This window comes from Pygoscelis adeliae, unplaced genomic scaffold, assembly GCF_000699105.1.
Source record: "Pygoscelis adeliae isolate BGI_AS28 unplaced genomic scaffold, ASM69910v1 Scaffold113, whole genome shotgun sequence".
In the NCBI taxonomy this organism is placed as follows: Eukaryota; Metazoa; Chordata; class Aves; order Sphenisciformes; family Spheniscidae; genus Pygoscelis; species Pygoscelis adeliae.
Window position 1 is genome coordinate 9,557,132 of NW_008825108.1, and position 19,699 is coordinate 9,576,830.

At 41.1% G+C, this 19,699-nt stretch overlaps 1 protein-coding gene across 1 annotated transcript in view; it reads left to right on the plus strand.

The window, feature by feature from the left end:
- Positions 1 to 14,777: 14,777 nt before the first annotated feature.
- Positions 14,778 to 19,699, plus strand: part of AVPR1A (arginine vasopressin receptor 1A) — an 8,388-nt gene continuing 3,466 nt past the window's right edge. The window contains exons 1-3 of the mRNA XM_009327685.1: positions 14,778 to 14,792; positions 16,115 to 16,169; positions 17,251 to 17,362. Coding sequence (XP_009325960.1) covers positions 14,778 to 14,792; positions 16,115 to 16,169; positions 17,251 to 17,362 — 182 coding nt within the window. The remainder of the gene's footprint in view (positions 14,793 to 16,114; positions 16,170 to 17,250; positions 17,363 to 19,699) is intronic.

Consider the following 19,699-nt stretch of genomic DNA (forward strand, 5'->3'; position numbering starts at 1 on the left):
ACCGGGTCTCATAATTTTCTCAGCCACCTTTCTGAACTCCCACATCAGCACCATCAACTTTGGAACAACAACATACTTGTCTCTTGAGTCATTCTATACTGGCAAAATTTAGAGCATTCAGCTATATTTTACTTTAGACACAGAAATTGTCCTTCATGCCAGAAGTGTGGTATCAAATTTACCATCTGCAAAGAAAGTGTTGAGCATATGTATTGTCCTTTGGTTTGAAGGTCGTGTGGAAGCAAAGGGGGTTTAGTGCCTCATTTATTTCTCAGAAGCTGCAAGTACCCTGTTCTCAAATATTCTGATGCAAATATGAAAACTAATTGTAATCTACTGCAGGGTTTGAAAGGATGGTGCAGTTTTACTGAAGGGTATGAGAGATCTTTGTCTGTTTATGGTGTCATGAAGTGGAAACGGTACATAAAATTCAAACAGGTTTCCTACATAAGTGAAAGGTTACTAGAAATACTGGGAGGCAGCAGTATAGTACAATTGCCCAGGGTGTTCTACTTTTTTCTTTTGATATCTGGATAAACAAGCAGAACCTTCAGGTCTGACAGGCACCAATATTGAACATGGTGTGAACTGAATATTTTAACAAAATCCTGGATGAATGAGGACAGGAATGGTCCAGTCTTTCTAGAGTTTCTTTTAAAGCTTGGGAAACTTGCTTCTATCATCTTTGATCACACAGAGAAACTTCAGTGCAAGATCCCCTGAAAGCAGGTGAAGAGATGTGCAAGGGGGAAGGGAAGAACACAGTCCCATTCACTGGACTAGGTTTGTTCTGGAGCTACAGGTGATAACTCTCATGTGAAGCCTTGATTTCACCAAACAAAGTGAGTAAGAGCGTGAGAGACATGAGCAAGGACTGAACCCTGGGCTCCAACAGAATCAGCTGAAAAGATCTCTTCCATGCCAGCCCTGATAGCAAACGGGTAACACATTTGCTGAACCCTTGGATGGCCACAGGCAGAGCCCCAGGTGACATGAAGGAGTGTCATTGCGTCCAGGTCCCAATTGTTTCTGCAAGACAAGAGTTAGGAGCATTTGAAAGAACATGTGGGTTTGTTGCTCCTTTTACTCTCCTCCATTGCCCTTCCACTCCATGAGCAGTTTCTCTGAGCGCTCTCCTGGTGCTGTACACTGTCTGGGGAGAAGCATCACCCAGCTCTTCCCCCTCAGCACAGCGTAGAGAATTCCCGCCTTTGGAAGGGCTCCTGGGGATTTGGCTGTGCAAAAATCTCCATCTCCAAGTGCATAGGAGTCCTGATGTTTCGTGAGATGTTTTTTGCTGAGACCTCTAGCAGATTCTCTGTGCTCTGTGATTTAAACATGTCTTGTGCCTAAAATTTGAAGCTGGGAGATTTCTTCTTCTGGCAATGGTGCTAGTCACAGCTTTTTGTTTGGGTCAAGTATGAAAGCCAGCCCTTGCACGTGCTATTTCCAAATACACAAGTGGTGGATTTAAGCTTCTGTTTATCATTTGTTTCTTGGGTCCCAGCAAAGAGTTCAGGAAAATGGTTATTATCAACTGACAGAAGAAAAACAGGGTGTCAAATGGGTGAATTAGCCAGGAGCTATAGGCCAAGGAAATACAAGGAGGGAGATCTTAATTTTTTCAATATGTACTAATAGCAGAAAACCAAAGGTTACCTCTTTTCTGGTGGTGGAGGAGAAACAAGGAAGATTGTAACTTTAGTGGAAGAAAAATGTAGGAATTTTTAATGTGTGAAACAATCTGTCTTTCAATAAGAAACCATTATATTTCTGGTATTATTAATACGAAATTTTACTTAAAATCTTCTATGTCATGCATATAAGTATTAACGGTTTAGAAACTGCAGGTGCATCTCAAACCCCGGGAACTTGGGTTGGGGATGTTCATGGAGAACTGGAAGATGACCGGGAATACTGATAAGGGAATTAAAACATTACTTAGTGCTTGTCTGCAAAGTTATTTGGATAATGGATGGATCTGCCTCACATCACTGTGGCAGTTATCAATCTTTCTAACAAAGCACTTGGGTGTCAGTGAATCTGTTGAAATTGACTGAAAGAGGAAATCTGTGTAAGAATTTGGGACATGGCAGGCATTGACTTTGCTATATTTATTGATGTTGAAAGGGGTTTCTACACACAGAGGGCATATTTGATCTTAGCTCTTCTCTACCCAGAGCACTGACAAATGCTTGTTTTATTCCACAGTGCAGGAGGATAACATTAATTTTAATTTAAATAGCACCGACTTGAAGTATTTCAGCTTATTTTAATGCTAACTGAGAAGCTATCATAATCCTACTTGAACAGCAAAGGAAGGAGATGAAATGTCATGTTCTTGGCATAAGTATTTCCTCTCTGATCCAGCAGAGTTGCTCCCTGTGAGCAGAGTCCTGCACACATTTCCATGATCAATGTGTCAAGCAGAACAGAAGAGACAAGAACTTGAAAGAAAGCTTGTGGGTGCGTGTTGTGCGCGTGTGCACTTGACCTTCACCTGCCATTCACAAAGTATCTCCTTTTTCCCCCCTCTTTTTCCTTGCTTTTCATAGGATCTGAAAGGGTGATGTGGAGTAAGGTAATGGTTTCTGCTGCAATTGCTACTATAGTAGCGCAACACTGTATGTACATGCATTGCTGTCACTTCCTCTCCAAGCTCTACACTGACACAAATGGGATACAGAGCAGAGCTCACGGCCACTAGACTAACCAAAAGCTATTTTAACCCCTTTGCAACTCCTGAAGAAGGGACAAAGGTGATGAGAAGTTCAAGGCAACACTTTTTCACAGGCGATGACTGAAGTTGCGAGCCAGCAGAATGAGCTTGGTGGCCCATATACAGGAGGAGCAATGCACGATCTGCTGAGAGGAGCTAAAATCAGCCAGCTGCTGGAGTGGAGGGTGATTCTTTCCCAAATAAACTCAGTTGCCTGCAAGGGGACCATGTCTGTAACCATACTAGAAACGAGAAGGAGCCTGACAGTGATTTCTGACCATATGGTCAACAGGAGAAGCTTAGCCTATATCTATGTACCAAAAATTGCTGCCCCCAAATGAAGGTGGCTGCATACAAACTATGTGTTTACTTGGCAGCAACCCTGACAAGAGTCCTACAAACTTCTGAGCCCAGGCCACACTCACATTGAAATTGGACCCTGCATCCTGCAGGGTCTCAGTGGAATGGAGATGTGGGCAGCTGGACACAGACACCGGGGGACAGACATGCTGGGGTCACTGCGCAGGTTACTGCTAATGCCCGAACAACCTGTGCAAGCACCTCGCAGTAGAAGCATCGCTAATGCCTTCCACGCCCTGCACACTTACCCTGGCCTCACTTTCCTCCCTTGTCTCAGTAACAGACACCTCCAAGAAGTACATGAAGCCCCCTGTTGCCATCACAGCCCTAGCAAACACAGCAATGGGAGCCACAACGTCCTTTATGATTTGCCCTAAGAACAGTCAGGAAACAGATCTATTTTCTCTCCCTTGGTTTGTATTTCTGATGTGTGCAACCTCAACCTCTCCTCACCCTGCTGTGTCCTTTCTCTGCTGCACTTTTGATAGGCAGTTTCTTGCTGCCCACCATGGTCCCTCCTTTCCCACCACTCTTCACTTTTAAGTCCCCACCTGCTTCCAGCAATTTCTCCCAGCATTTTTCCAGCAATTTGCTCTCTTACTGCACTTTCTGTGATGCCTCTCTGAACTACACAGCAAAAGCAAACTCACAGAATATTTCCCGTCCCCTCTGTGCAAGACATGATTTGCTTGGGCTACTGTCCACCAGCTTGCTGGGTTACTCTATGCCTTGCCGGCCGCCCAGGATCCTTTGAGCTCTGCACTGCTGCCATCCCTGCATTGCACCTCATGATTACCGTCACAGCCACCTCTGCAGCTTGTCCTACCTCAAAGGCTCTGCTACAGCAACCAAAGATTTTGCATGCCCTCTGCACAGGATTTTCAGCTGAAAGAAAGGGGCAAGGGAGAAGGGCAACAAAACAAGAACAAAGTACTCCAGACTCGCTTCATCCAAAAACAAAAGAGGGAGGGGACGTATCTTGGTCTGTGGGTCCCTCTCATGTGAGGCATGTGAGGGCAGTAGTGCTGGCCTGTGGGCTGGTAGAAGGGTTCAACCGCATGGTGCTGTGGGGACACCCTTCCTCTGAGAGGTGGAAATCGTCAAGCAGAAGAGGACATCCAAAGAGGCCCCTAAGAAGTTCCTGCCCCTCTTTCCTTTTCCAGCCATGCTCCCTGTCTTGCTGGAGGGCTGCCGTGCAGGCAGCCTCACATGCCTCAGAAACAACTCAGTGAGCTCGGCTCAGGACAAGTGTGCCTGGAGGATGAGCCCGCATGGGGCTGTCATCTTTTTGCCCTCTGTCATGTCTCACCAGGAAAGCCTTTATCTAATTAGGCTGTGGCTTTCCAAAAGCTCCCTTTTTTAGAGGGCTCTTGTAAGGGGATGTATCAGAGGAGACAATGTCTCTCCAAGAGAGTGTCTGGAGGCACACAGGGTAGCATGCAGAACCTTTATTTAGTTTTAATTTCCCAAGGCAAAAGGGGGCCAAAATGTCCCAGTGGAAATATAGTGGTTGAGGGAAGCCCACTTCTCAGCCTTGTCTTCTCTGACCCTGAGCCTGCCACATCATCCACAGGGAACCACATCTTGCTCCAGGATGCCAGATTGTGTGCAGACATTCCCTCCCTGGTATGTCAGGGCATCAGAGGCTCCACAAAGCCCAGATAAAGCTGACTCTGGCCCTGAGTAGCATTGGGGGATGGCTGGGGCTTAGAAGATCCACAGCCACAGCTGGAGAAGAGGTGCTAAGAAACCTCCTGCTTTTGGGGTAACCCTGAGCAAAGTAGGGGTGCCTGATGGGATCAGTCTTGTTTAGGAGATGAATGCACCCATCTGTATTTGTTCCCTATATGCACTAGGGACAGCACCTTGGTGGCATATCTCGTTGCTGTTTGAAATACTTTCCAGCAGTTGTTGCTTCATCTGCTGTAGTTGCTGTAAGAGACTTTGTAAAGCTGCAGTGCAGCTCCTGCCAGCGGCACCCCTAAGACACGGCTCTCAGGGTATGTTTAGTGTGGTTCCAATTCCTCTGTGCCTTTTTCCTCTGTCTTCTGAGGTGCTGGTAGGAAATAGTCACAAATTAGTACAGCAGTTAGGCAATAAGAAGAGAAGTTGTTGTGAGCCAGGGCAGTCCTTTTGGGTAGAAAACAATCACCATTGATAGAGTGAAGTTAGTTGCTGATATTTTAAACTTTTTGCTTGATAAATATTGTCATGTTCAATGACACTCAATGGAAAATTATACGTATTAAAATTATTCAGCAAAAGGGGATGTTAATTTTCAATTATTTTTTTGCTGCTAGCAGTTCACAGGAAAATGAAAAGTTTGAGAGGTTTAGGTTAAAGGATTTCCCACAAAATCCTGAAACAAATTTGAGGTGAATATTTCCTTAATATACTTTCAACAAACAAAAGCAAACAGACAAAACCCAAGCCAGCCAAACTTTCTGACAGAAAACTTTCAGCTACCTCTGGTGGTTGTCAGTACCAGAGGCCACACTGGTAGGCAAAGATAATACAGTTTATTAAACCAACTGATATAAATCATTAGTAATGATATCACCTACAAATCTTGCTTCTCCTGTATCCTTTGACTGTTACAGCTACAAAACCACAACTATTTCATCATTATGGGCAGTCTTCTATTTGTGTTTGATATTCCCTCATTTCCTCTGTTCTCTTTGCCTCCCTCTTGCCTGTTTCTTGTCTCCTTTCCTGTCACTCCTGCATTTCCTTTGCTGCAGCACTGTTCATTCCCTCCCTGAAACAGATTTCACCAGAAAGAGCTTGTTATCCTTTATTAAAATGATCAACAGTGAAATACTTACATATTGCCCCTTAATGTCATAACTGGGCTTCAGATTTGGAGTCTTTAAAGAGAAACTCTCTTCTTTCAAATCCACTGTTACACACTGTCTGCAGACTCAGTTTATTAGGCAACTCCCATGCCTGAATAGAATATGTTCTTGTACCTACAAAATCTATGAGGTTTTTATTTGTAAATCAAAGCTTAAATTCTGCAAACCGTACATTACAAGCAGGACAGATTTCACTTGCCTATATAAGTGACATCTGAGTTAATGTATTAGGCACAAGAAAGGAATTAGGACTTTTTTTTTCCTAAATTTGGTTCAGTCCCCAAAATGCTAGGCATGTGTCATTCTGGCAAAGAGTTCACACCTCTGTAAGTGCATTTCATCTCTGCAACGCTCCTTACCTACTGCATGGTGTCAATTTAGAAAATAAACAGCATTTATGTAAGGCTTGGTTATCAGAGTTCCTAACTTGGGAAAGCATCTCTGTTTTATAGGAGCATTTAGACACCTGCCCCATTGCCTTCTTGAATCAGGGCACAAATGATAAACAACAGATAACAATTCAAAACTCTTGGTCCATTCTACATATTGTTCTGCAAAAATGCAGGCACACAACGAGGCTGCTCCTGTGGTATCTGCAAAGCACATACAAATTGCTCCAAGTCCTTGTATGTTTTTTTACAAACCCAGAAAGACAGGAAATCTATGCAAGAGAAGCAAAGGGAAAATGCTGCATGCATTTTTTTTTGAATGGTTGTACACATTTATTAATTTTGTTTGAGGAAATTAATTTCCTCAAGAGTTCTCATACAAAACATTTGGATATGGCCACTGCATCACAAGAAAATCTGCAATGTTCCTTAACAAATGTTAGATAGCACATACATAGGACGGCTCAGTGTCCCTAGCTTTGTATCTTGTGCAATCACCTGTTATGCAAATGCTCACTTTGTATCTGTAGATCCCAATGCACTTGCAAAAAATTCAATTCACATTCTAGGAAGTGAAACAAAACCACCAAGACTTTAACTTACATTAAAACCCATTCTGTTTCTTCCTATTGCCCTGCGTATCTGTTTATTTTACTGCAATGTGCAATAGGCGCATATATTCCTTGGGGATTGTCTTATCATTAGGTTCCAGAAAGTCCAAAGAGATCTGTATGGTCCAACATAATTTTTATCTGTGTTTATTCTTACTACAGAAGAAATAGGCTCATTCTGCAGATTAACCAAATCCTTTCAGAAAAATGCTTTTGTTACTAAGTGAACCTGGTAAGGGACATCTAAGAGAGAATTTTCCTCTTCATGCAGAGCAATCAGGCAATGTTTTTGCATGGTGCACTTCAAAATCAAACTTCTTGCATATTGATGAACTGAACTGCATAAAAGAAAAGTGCATAATAATGCTGTGAAGGGCTGTATTGCTTAATTAATCTACAAGCCAATACTAATTTGGCTGTCATCTTGAAAGAGCATCTACAGTACAATCAAAGAAGCTAAAATTTATGAAGACTAAACCAGTCCTTACTGCACATTCTGAATTTATCTGGAGGAGTTCTCTGCTGATTTCAGTAGTAATTGTATTAAGGCTGCCAGGCGGGTGAGGATGCGTTAATGCAGTGCAGAGTGATTCTATTCAAAGCACATGCAGGAGCAACATCCAGAGAAACAAAAAAGAGCAGACCAGACCTTAATGAGCTCTCTGAATGCCTATTCAGGCACATGTCTGTCACTTTGCTAGTTATAACTAGTGCTCTCCAAAACATCTATGGAACTGTGTAAGGCAGTCGCTCCAAAGGAGACATTCAAAGACCTTATTCAGCAAATTAATAGTTGCTAAGAATTTCTGCTGAGGTTAGTTCATGTCAGCTTTCAAAATATAATTTTGTTAATGGGCATTGCTATTCATGCTTAAATTAAAGTGGCATCTTTTACATCACACTGCAATTATTAAAGGGAGTTCTTTAATCTAATTGCTGTAGTGTGTTTTGGCAAACTCATCTGGGATGTTGCAGTCTAACTGATACCTCTGAGCTGAAGAAATATTGCCAGCTTAGGTATTTATCTCATCTTGACGTTCTGTAGCTGCCCTCTCTTTTCCTGCCTTCCTTGTAGAATCAGGTTGAGTAAAGAGGAGAAGGTGTAACGAAGAATCACTTTTTTAGCTCTGGAGTTGCTATACCTTTTCTTGTCACAGTATTTTGGGAATTGAAAGCTTATATTGATCTTATAGCTTGTCTTGATTTTAGAAAGTCCATTTTTGTCCTTTTTGTCCTTCTTTCAGTAGTTCAGTACCTCCATGGGAAGCTCATGAATATGCTGTCCGTTACTATATATTCACCAGACTTGTGATTTTTCCTCAAGTTAATGGTATACTGCCTTTATGCTTGCAATAGGAAATTCTTAGGATGTTTTAAGCTTAGCATTTTCCCTATTCCAATCTTTTACAGTTCTGCTGGAAATTATTAAAACTTAAAATTCTGGTTTAAGTAAGTCCAAACACTTCTAGATTCTAAAGTATAGACGCTTCTAGATTCAGAAAGTATAGCAACTTCAGAATAATCTTTCATTAGTAAACAAGATCTCAGAGTTTTAAACTTGAGTAGTTGCTCCAAATTTGTAAAGCCTTTAAAACTGTGGCTCTGGCTCTCATCGATTTGAGTTTGGTAAAAACTTTTTCCTATAGTCTTTTAAAATCTAAAGACTTTCCTAAAAAGTCTTTCCATTCCTTATCACATTTTCTTGACATAAGAAACTGATATTATCTTAAAAAACAGAAAAAGAGCAAGATATGCCTCAAGACCAAAAAGTAACTGATTTGCAGCCTCTATTTGCAGGTTGCATTCAATTTGCAAATGAAGATCTCTCTTACATATTTTTATGAAGCAAATGTTCTTTACTAATGTATTTTTTTAAACAAATCATAAAAGAGTATGATATGGAAATTAGCAACAAAATGTGTCATAAAAGCAAAATTTTCAAGTCTGTATATATAAATGAATTTTATGGGAAAATGAAACATCACCTTCCCAATACTTAGCCTGTCCTAGTGTAATACAAAGCTAAAACTTTTTGGAATTAGTTAATAATGGAATAAATGGTATAATTAAATAATGATATATATAAATAATAATAATAATAATATAAATAATAATAAATAAATAAAATTAGTTAATAATGGAATAAAATAAGCAATCAAAAATCATGTAAATGCAAGCTATTATAATGTCCAAGCATCAGAATATTTTAGTACAAGATCATAGAAATGTGGAGCTGGGAGAATGTCAAGACCTTACATTTCCTAGTAAATGAGTCTGATAGCAAACCACAGAATACTGTAACAAAAAGATCGCAGTTCCTTGCTAAAGACAGATTTTCCCAAACTGTACACGTGGACTTGCTATATACTCCTTTTCAGAGCTTCAGCAGTACTCTTTAGTGCTGCACATAGCTGATGTAGCTACTTAAATCTCTATCCTGCAATGCAGTCATGACAAGCATGAATTTGCTGTAGGAAACACCCAAGTTGAAAACAATTTGGGTGCTAATGTGGGCAGGGTGCTATAAACCTTTAATGCTCTTGCTTATCAAATGGCATATGAGAATGAGGAGTACCTGGCATGATGGACCATGAAAATCTGTGTGGTATTTTAAGATTGATTCTGGCCAGTCCTTCAGGATGAGAAGGGACTGAGATGAAGATTTCTCAGTATTTAAGGTAGTCTTTTCCAGGATTTCTTGTATCCAAAGTATGTGACCAGTGTCTTGTCCAGAATCACTCACTGGCGATGAAATTTCTTTACATCGTTCATACATTTGAGTTGCCAGTCACATCTCTAGCAACCACCACCAGCTACGTATGTTTATTCCTATAATTTCTAACCTGGACTAGTTTAATAATAGGGATGGTATCCAAATCCATTAAACCTAAAGAGTAACAGCATCTTCACGTTTAAATACATGAGCACTCTCAACATACGGTTTGTTGGGGACACAGGTTGTGGGACTAGCAGCAGCTGCCTGGATCATCCTTCAGCCTATTGTTTCAGGAAATCAGAGTCTTTTCACAACTGCATCACATTACTTTATCTGTTTTTTACTGTTCTGTTGTGACACTATTCCAAAAGTGCCGGCAGAGGTAAAAAAATATTTTCCAAGGACTTCAGCTAGTATTTTAGGGTCTCATTGGTGACTGAGACAGCCCTACACTATCTCATAAGCCTTGAGAGTCTTCCTGAACTTGCGATTATGCTCCCCTGGCATTTTTATTCCTGAACTTGTTGCATACACAACTTGTGAGTTGACTGATCAAACCTTTTTCTAGAATTACCAGGTAAATTCATGTGTACCTCCTGCATTACCAGCTCTTAGTTCTTTAGTTTGCCAGATTTAGCTCTGCTAATTTCAGACAGCTATCCAAGGCTTCCTTCTGAGAGGTTGAAAGCTGCAATAATTCACAGTTTGAAAAAAAAAAATCTTCAAAAGACCCTTCACTAATCATTAAGCCAACAGAATATAAATTTAAATGACTTAATTACTTGTTGCACTAGGTTTTCCGGTTATACTAACCTCAAATTAATTTGGGTCATGATTACCATATTGCTTCAGTCCGTAAGGTGGCAGCTTGACAGTTCTAAATTCCTTGAAAACCTGTTTTAAGCAACTTAAAATTTCTGGTTGTTGATTTTGTTATCTGCTGTAGCTACCCTGAAAGTTTAGAGTTTCTCTAGTGAGTCGGCCAGAAAAGACTTCTCTACAAAGCTTCTTATTGCTGCTGGTAAGCTGCCTGCTAGATCCATAACTCAGAAATGTTTGTTATGCACAAGGTAATAATGAAGCAGCAGAAGGGGAGGCTCTATTAAAAGGGCACTACACTAAGTCACACTCCAGCAGGAGCTGTATTCTTACAGGGGCTGAAGACATTGTACCATGTCCAGGAACTGAAAATGGCAGTCTACTTCATCTTAATCAATTCAAGGAATTAATAGGTAAGTAATATTAGTACAAATCAATGTGAATTTTAACCAGAAATACATTATAAATATTAATTGAAAGTACTAATGTAATAGGCAGTTTAATTACTTTACTAGCAATAGGCAAGAGAATAGGTGCATTCCGTGGCAGCTGTAGGGATACACTTCCCCCTTGCCCCCCCCCCCCCACACAAACAGACTCAGCCTCCTGGGGAAGATCAGATCATCTCTCCTTAACTGGATCTCCTCTCATAATGGTGGTGGTGGTGGTGACGGCGACAGAAGGAAATTAAGGATGCTGACTTGTTCAAAACAAGGACAAGCATTTCCTTGAACTCACATGAGGTAATAAGACAGTGATGACCCATATTATTCAGGGTGAAAGAAGTAAAGAAAATCAGGATTCTTACAAATAGGGGTATAAGTGTTAAAAATCAAATACAAGGCTCTATTGCAATGTTGTAGACAGAAGACAGGAAAGACTGAAATAAAGCAACAGCAGCTGATTTAAATATGAAGTCCATAATTTTAAAGAATTTTCTTTCATATGGCATATTCAATTTATTCAAGCTCTGACCTCCCTAAGAACTTGAGCACAAATGTGGGTTTAGATCACATTTAGAACCCATTCCCGCATTTGTAATATCTTGAAATTAACTAGTGCAATGTTTGAAGGCTTGTTCTGGGTGACATTGCTATTGTATTTGTACACTTTTCCGTATACATACTCTCCTGGTAATTCCCACGGCTTCCCTAGATGAAATACATAACACAGTGTTTTCCATACCAGTCAGAAAAGATTCAGAGAAAATCACAACCAGTATGAAATAGTGCCATTTACTCTTCAGTAAATGATACAGGCATTCGTGAGAGGCCACTGGGAGCAAACACTGATAGAAGCCTTCCATAGGGTCAGTTCTAGGAAGATTTCGTTTTTAGTTTTGGGCAAATGCCATCAAAAGCTTTTTCTCCTTTCCTTTTGAAAAGGTTATATAAATCCTTTATATATATATAGGTTTTTATACACACATATATATAGGAGGTTTATATATATAAATCCTCCTGGAAGCCTAAGAAAATTTCAGGAAATCTCCATGTGCTGGCTTCTAACTCCAGAATTCTGTTTCGAATTCTCTTTACTCCTCTGCCCTATCTGTATGCAATCTGGATCTAGCTACTCTACTACAACCACCTGTGTTCCTCCCTGTACAGCTGGCAGAAAAACAAAATTATAAAACCTGTTTTCTGTAGTCCAAACAAGCCATTTCACATGGTGTACTAATCATGCTATTGGCAAATTAAATATAAGCAATGTAATGGCAAAACTTACCAAGAAACCATTAAAAAATGATTATTTACTGGACATAAAATTATATACTTTGGCTTATAGCTTGGCTATATCTCATGGGAGTGCTTTTCCTCTCTTGCCATGCTAGTTGGTTCGTTAGTACCTCCTATCCCCTAAAATTTATTTCTTTATTATCCTCCTTTATCCTCGAAGCACACAAATTTTCCTCTGGTCATAAAAGGAACAAGTAAAATGTTATATGATATAGAGCTGCTAAATATGATGATGAGGGAAGTGCAATGAGAGACTGCTTAAAACTGTCAGCTAGACAACTTGTTTGGAGTGAAAATGATAAACTGTACTAGTTTAAAGTGAGAATACCTCAAAGGGCCCTTAAGCCACAGTAGTTAACATCAGGAAGTTCTAAGTACTTGCCATGATTCAACTTAACTTACAGCAATTTGCATACCCACACAAAAGTCTTGTCATAGTTGACCTAGGACTGCTGAGTACCATTCCCCACCCACATGCATTTAAAAAAACATTTAAAAAAGGAAATCAGCAGCCAAGATACTCAACGCACCATCTAAATACCATTAATCATTCCCCCTTTTCCTCTCGGCTTCTTCCGGTCTTCTTCAACCACCAAATCTACCTCATCAGTGTGAGAAACTAAAGTTCGAGGCACCAGGGCATCTCTGCTGTGCCCATGCCCGAGACACAGGTCTGCCCCTCATCACCCTGCTTGGATTCTCCTTTTACGTTCTCATGCGTCACCCTACAGACTCTGCTCCAAGATCCATCTACCTCCCTGCCCTGTATTTCAGCTTTCTTCTCTCTGACTTTCAGTGTCTGATCCTTCCCTGCCCTCCTCAATACCACTGTTTATTTTGTTTTACCTCTGGAGCGGCCTGAGCAGAGGAGAGTCAGCTTGTTGCTGGCTTGGATAGGGGCAGCAGATGTGATAAGAGAAGATGCACTGGAAGCAGATAGGGAGTGTGCTCTGTTTTTTCTGCATGTTGACCATGCTGCATGCCACAGCTCAGGTTAAAGAGTGCAACACATCTGCAGCGTTCAGGAGCCTCAACTTGCACATTAAGGCAATGTTGAAATATACTCTGTATTGCCAGGTCTCATCCATTCAAGGAATTTATCACACAGCTGCAAGGACTAGAACAGCTTATACATTACACGTTATATTTGGATTTGAAGAAGCCTGTGCCAGTCCATACAACTATCAAAGTTTTGTGTAGAGCTGTGGTAATCATGGATTGGAGGCCTTTTCTTTTGGAGACCCACAAGGAGGCACAATGATCACCACGAGCAAAACCTGGATGACATCAAGTGTGAGCTCTACTGAGCCAGTTGGACTGCACACCCTGTTCCTCCCTAGAGGTTTCCTCAGGCAGCGATGCAAAGCACCATGCCAACAAAGTAGCATCAGAAAATTCCTCCTACAATATGGAAAAGATAAAAAATTACCCTTGGGCATATCAATACCTCTTTCCATCTCCCTCAGCCTTTTAAATTTTGACCAGCAATGTGTTGGAATGAAAAAAAGGTTTTTCCCAAAGCCATTATACAGACATCTATGAAAAACTGCAGTTTTGACAAACTGGCATTCTAATGAAAAAGCATTTTGATGAAAACATTTTTAGCTAGCTCTGTTCCAGACAGGATTGGGCTTTAGACTGAGAGGACAGTCTCGCAGAGGCTAGTCCCGTAGAAACTGGAACAATGAATGTCCCATAAGCATTCACAAGACTAGCTGGCATTTGGACTTCCTCCAGTCTGGATCCTATTTCTCGGTAAAGCAATGTTAAAATGACTGTCGTGTTAGCACCCTGAACTACCAAGCTTGTGAGAATGCTGCTGCCACAATATTTTCGGTACAGATTATTTGCGTGGTGGTTTTTTTACATGAATGGTTGTATCAGTATTCTGCATCAATCGCCAATATTCCATATCGGCAGACTCTTCAAAATGATCACCATGAGAATACTGACATACACGGTCTCAAAACCAGTTAATTTTAAAATGCTTTAGAATGTGTTTCTTAAGGGTAGCTACCAAAATAAATTTTGTCATAATCAGAAACACTATTCCCTTTATTCCATAAACGTTAAGTGGCTCTGTCTTTCAATTAGAATTATGAAGCAGTAACACTCTGCCAGCCTATTCTCAAATACAGTATGCTTTCAGTTCTTGGCATAGTTCCAGGATAAATAAGGCAATTTTGTACAATGACTAGCTTTTACACAATTATTTTGGACCATTTCCTGGAATCAGTTGATAGTGTCATTGTCAGTTGAGTTAAATCGCTCAGAAATATTATGTCGTGCATACATTGTATTCCTTCCAACTGCTTTCAATGCCTGAAGAGAATTTTACTAGTATTAAATAGTTTTGTAAGAGAGTGACATCTCACCATGTCAAGTGTTTTCTAAGAAGAAATCACATGAATAACCACAAGTGTTCATTTCACTTCATTTTTACTGATTACTTTTGCCACAAAACTTTATAAAGTATTTTCCTTTTATTCAGCTTAGTGTATGTTAACTAGGAGAGAACACAAAAATCATTATTAAATTGCCCCTAGATGAATCAAAACTTGTAAAAGGCATGAGGAAGCATAAGGTAGGTGTTAACACAGTGATGTAAACAGTAGGTTACAGGTGGAATGAAACTCTAGGTAGGAGTACTTTAAAAACTGGCTCAAGGCATACTAAAGATCACCAATGAGAGCCTTTAACGTCTCTGAAATAAGAGAACTGAGAGATGTAACTACTGATTATGCGCTTAAAGCAAAAACACAGATGCAGTATCTGTAGAAGTACAAAATGTATATTAAGCCTCTTTCAGGTCTGGAAAGTCTGAGGTTATACCATTTCACAAGGTAGATACAACATGAGGAAGCTCAGTTCTAAATTTTTCCTCTTCTGCCAACGACAGCATTGAATGAGTCCGTGGATTTATGTCCCGATGATTTTAATCCATCAGATTAAATGAGAGATTGCTGGCTGAGGCTCTAGTTAAACTGTCTCAGACAGATTTTATTGTGCCTCGGACGTGCTGAAAGTCTGAACAACGTGACGTAATGGGGAAAGGCAGGAGCTTTCACTGTGGTTTTTGGTACGTTCCTTCCACAAGCTTATAAACATGCAAAGGCCCATTGTCCCTCCAAATGCCCGTTTCCTTCGCTGCCTTGAAATCCGGACGGGCTGGGAAGCTGCTGTGCTAACATTTCTGCAAGGGAATGGTTGAACTCTCTGACTCCCAAAGGCCCCAATTGCTATCAGCCAGGTCAGCAAGGCTGCAATGAAGGAGAAGAAGGGCAACATGCTGCTTCTTCTGGTGACATTTAGCCATATAGGCTGCTCTATGGTACTGCTTTAAATATCACACTCAACCTCCAGTACGGAAAGAGAGAAACGCAGTAAGACAGGGATGTTCAGATACAATTTCCTATGTGTAAAAATGCTAGAATCTGGATCTGGATGTGGTTTCTGTTAATAAGCAAAAGAAAACTTGGAGCATAATCTTAAGGTTCTGTGTTTCCTGGCCACTTTTAGACATTTCCAGACAATGAACTGGGCTCTTGCAAACTGAATCCTGTAGGCTAATCCTGAAGGCCTGTCTCCTGCGGTGGGTTTCTTAATTCCATGTTTTCCTGAGTGGGAGTTTGCCCTCAGTCTTACTCATTTCTTGGTCTTGTACTACAGCCTTTTCAGAACCTTGAATTCAGACTTGTAATCTGTTTTGAGTGTGGTTTGGGGGCAATTCTCCGCTTATTTTTGCTCCAGTAGCCAAAAAGCTAGACCAATACAGGTTTTAAACAAGGCATTTTTTCAGGAGGCTGCATTGAGTCCCAGAGGTCCTCCTGCCTGCCTTCAGGTGACATTTCCTTCCCGGGGGTGGTAAACGGATGGGGCATCTGCTTGCCTCCCTGCTGTCCCCAGCTTTCAGCAGTCCCTCACTCAGCACACAGGCTTTCTCCCATACTTGGTTCCTGTAGCTGTGATTTTAAAGCTTGGGATCTGCAGCATCTAAGTCTTGTGGCTCTGGGAAGGGCTATCAAACTCAGCCTTACTTACTAAATAGTGTGTGTGGAAGGGAGCAGTACAGATACTTCAAACTTGGAGCAGATACTTCAAACTTGGAGACAGATCACAGGAGACAACTGTTCGTATCTATGTAGATGGTTTATGTGCTATTTAACAAGACAGCTGAATCCTCTACAAATAAACAGGCTTCCTTTTTTTAACAGTGCTTTAACCCTCATCCTGCGTGAGGAATTTATTTGATAAAAAAGCTTGACCTTCTTTTTTTTGTTAATATTGCTTTTTTTGCAACTCTAACAACCAGAGCAACTCTTCACAAAACCTGGCAGACAATCATGTTTTGACTATGAGTAGCTACGATTCAAAACTGTCAGTTTTCCTGAAGAAGATTATGCTGAAAGCCCCCTACTTTTTGGTGAAAAGTTATCTTGGAGAAAACAAATCACCGTCAATTTCCCAGGATTAAAATCCTGAGCCTTTGACTTGCTCAAAGCATTTCTTTAGCCATGGAAGAAGAGACTAAGACTGTCTAAAGGCAGCAAAAGTCACCACCGCAACAGCGAGGGATGAACGGAAAACAGCTGCATTTGGCAACAAACCAGGTCACGTTCCAATTAGGTTGTTGAGTATTTTACAGAAGCCATTCAGTCATCAATTAGTTCGACATACAGAAAGGTATCTGGTAACCGTTAAGCACTTTTACAGAAACCTGTATGCCAGCAGAGAATATGCTAGAAACCCTTGCCATCCTTAGACATTTTTGTAGAAAGCTGTATGCCTAGCGAGAACAAATAAAGGCTTCTTTTAACACCAACCTCAATTTTCTTTACTAAGACTTCAGCTCCAAGCTGAGCTCCAGGTGAATCACAGGGCAAAGACGTTCATTCTTTCCAGCGGCCTTCCCAGTGACAATTTTTCTCTTTAGAAGGGTATTCTGCAAGTTTTCTGTTAACTGCTTTTCCCCCAAGTTGCTCGCCATGTTACAGCTTTCTGTGGGCAGGGGAACCCTCTCCATGCCTGGTGAGATAGGAGAGCATTACTCGTTCAGCTTCATAAAGGACACCTACCTGGAAAACGGAAAACTATACGGATTAATTTGAACAACAGGATCTTATCTAAGGCTTCCCCTATCTACACACCGATACTGTTAGAATTAAGCAAACAAGATCAGACTAGGTGCTGATTAAACTAGTATAGAAACCTCAAGAGCCCTGAATTTACTTAATATCTAGAGCAGGAGGACATTTTTGAAGTACTAGATATAAATAAAACTCTCTGCTGAATTACCTAGGTCTGTTGAAAGAAACAAATTTGCAACAGCCTGGTTAGATATGTTATCTATAAAAACATCAATATTGACTAATTTTGGGAATGGGAAAAAAAAGGCATAAAGACTAGCCCTAGGTTACTTCTGTCTGACGGAGTACAATGCAGCAAAACCAGTATCAATTTCATGCATAACGTTGCACATAAGCACTAGGCATGGCCCAGTGCAGTGATGCTGAGGCAAGTTTCCAGCCCTTTGCTCCGGAAACATTCTTACAAACACTATTCAGAGGAACTGAGTATGGGTCGGGAAGGGGTATATGAGGTGATGTGGGCTTGACAAACTCTCAGTACTCTGAACCAGCACAATCACCCTTATCGTCTGGCCGTTAAAAATATGTCTTTCTTATGCCTGAAATTTTCACCTCTTCTATTAATGGAATAACATACGTGGTAGCGAATAGAGCTTTATGATCTTTACACGGTTTGCACAGAGTTTCCTGAGTAACACCATTTATTTACGCAGCGTTCAGCTCCTGTAAAGCATGTCAGAGAGACGGGCAAGGAATTCTTCTCATGGCAGGGTATGCTGCTTTGGATGTGAAAGAGGCCTTGGTAGCTGCGCGGGATTGAGAGATCTGTGATACGTGGCTTTAATTTCCCTCTGTATTTGACCCGAAACCTATAGTCACACACATTGATGTGTTGTGTGGTTCATACGGTTTCCTAAGTCTAATACAATGTATAGCTAAGGTAACATTATGGATCTGTTGTTGAAAAGTTGGGACACACTCTGTGTGTGTGTGTGTGCGCGCGCGACTGTGAGTTTGACTTACAAAGTTTTTGACTCCACAAAGCTTTAATTTCTTACCAATACCTTCAGTAATGTTCACAACGTAAGATGGAATAGGCACTAAGCTGTGAATGCTGCACTGAACTGTTCATAAAAATTAGGCTTTGGAACAGAGGCACCTTTAAAGAAATAAGTTTACTGGAAACTTAAGACAGCCAGGTTTTGGGGTTTTTTTGCAGCTTTTTACAGAAAAGCTCATGCCAATTATTTGCACTGTTGGAGCAGGTGTCCTTCTAGACTACTGCCGCTGACCCCCAAGGAAAGGAAGGGTAGTGGCGCGCTGGCGTGGGTGTACGTACCCTCTCGCAGGCTAACAAGCACAGAAAAAGGCAAAAAGCCTGGGATAAAGCCTTGCACAATTCTAGCATGTTCGGAAGCGTCTAGCATTCTAGCATCTTCTTGTATTTTAAGCCGGAAGATTCTTCTGGAGGCAAAACTTTTGGAAACATCTTTGTAATCAACGAAGTAAGATTTAATCTTTAGTTCTTCACCCTTTTTCCTTCTCCCTGTAAAACCAGTAGGAAAAACCCCACGTATTTTTTGCAGCTAAATGTAACTGCAATCACATATGAGCAGACCCAGAGAGTTTTCCTAAAAACAAAGTAGGATTGGCATCTAATGTAATATTTCTTTGTTGTAATCTTATGCATTTTTGTGTGACTGAAGGAAACGTTTTCTAAACAAAGGGTCAAATTCAGGTTCCGGTGAAATCGGGGTGTAAATCCACACTCCTGGCAATGGGACCAGAATTTGCTTCAAGTCCACTCTACCAAGAGGAAGAAAACTCTTCAGCTCGAATATGTTTAAAACACAGATTTAATTGACCCACTGCCAGGAATTCTCTAGGAAATGAGGAGATTTTGATTGTACTTGCGGAAACATGATTTTTAGACCTATACATCTAGGACATTTATTGTCCTAGACGAAATCCTGAAACCTTCAAAAACATTAGGTTTAGTGAGTCGCTTTCAAACTCTGTGCTGTTTTTGCTAATCGTTCACCTTGCTGGGGTTTATCCCAGCACGACTGTGAAATGCCAAAGGCCCAGATGGGATCTCTCTTAGAGCCAAACCAGCACCTCTTACGGACCAGCCCCTTTGCCTTGGGTGGAAGGGGACCCGGGGGCGTGTAGACCGAGACTGACAGACCTCCACTTACTCCGCGTGGTTACGGCAAGATTTTTGTTCTCAATTAAACTTTTAAGAGCTGCTTTAAGTGGCTGTGAGGGAGCTCTCCGGGCGCGACGTTTCGGCCAGAACAGCTGTTCCCGCTGCCCCGTGTGGCTTCCCCGCCCCGCCGGGCTCCGCGGAGGCAGGGAAGGGGTGGCGGACCCCGTTCCCCCTCGGAGCGGCACTTTTTGGGAC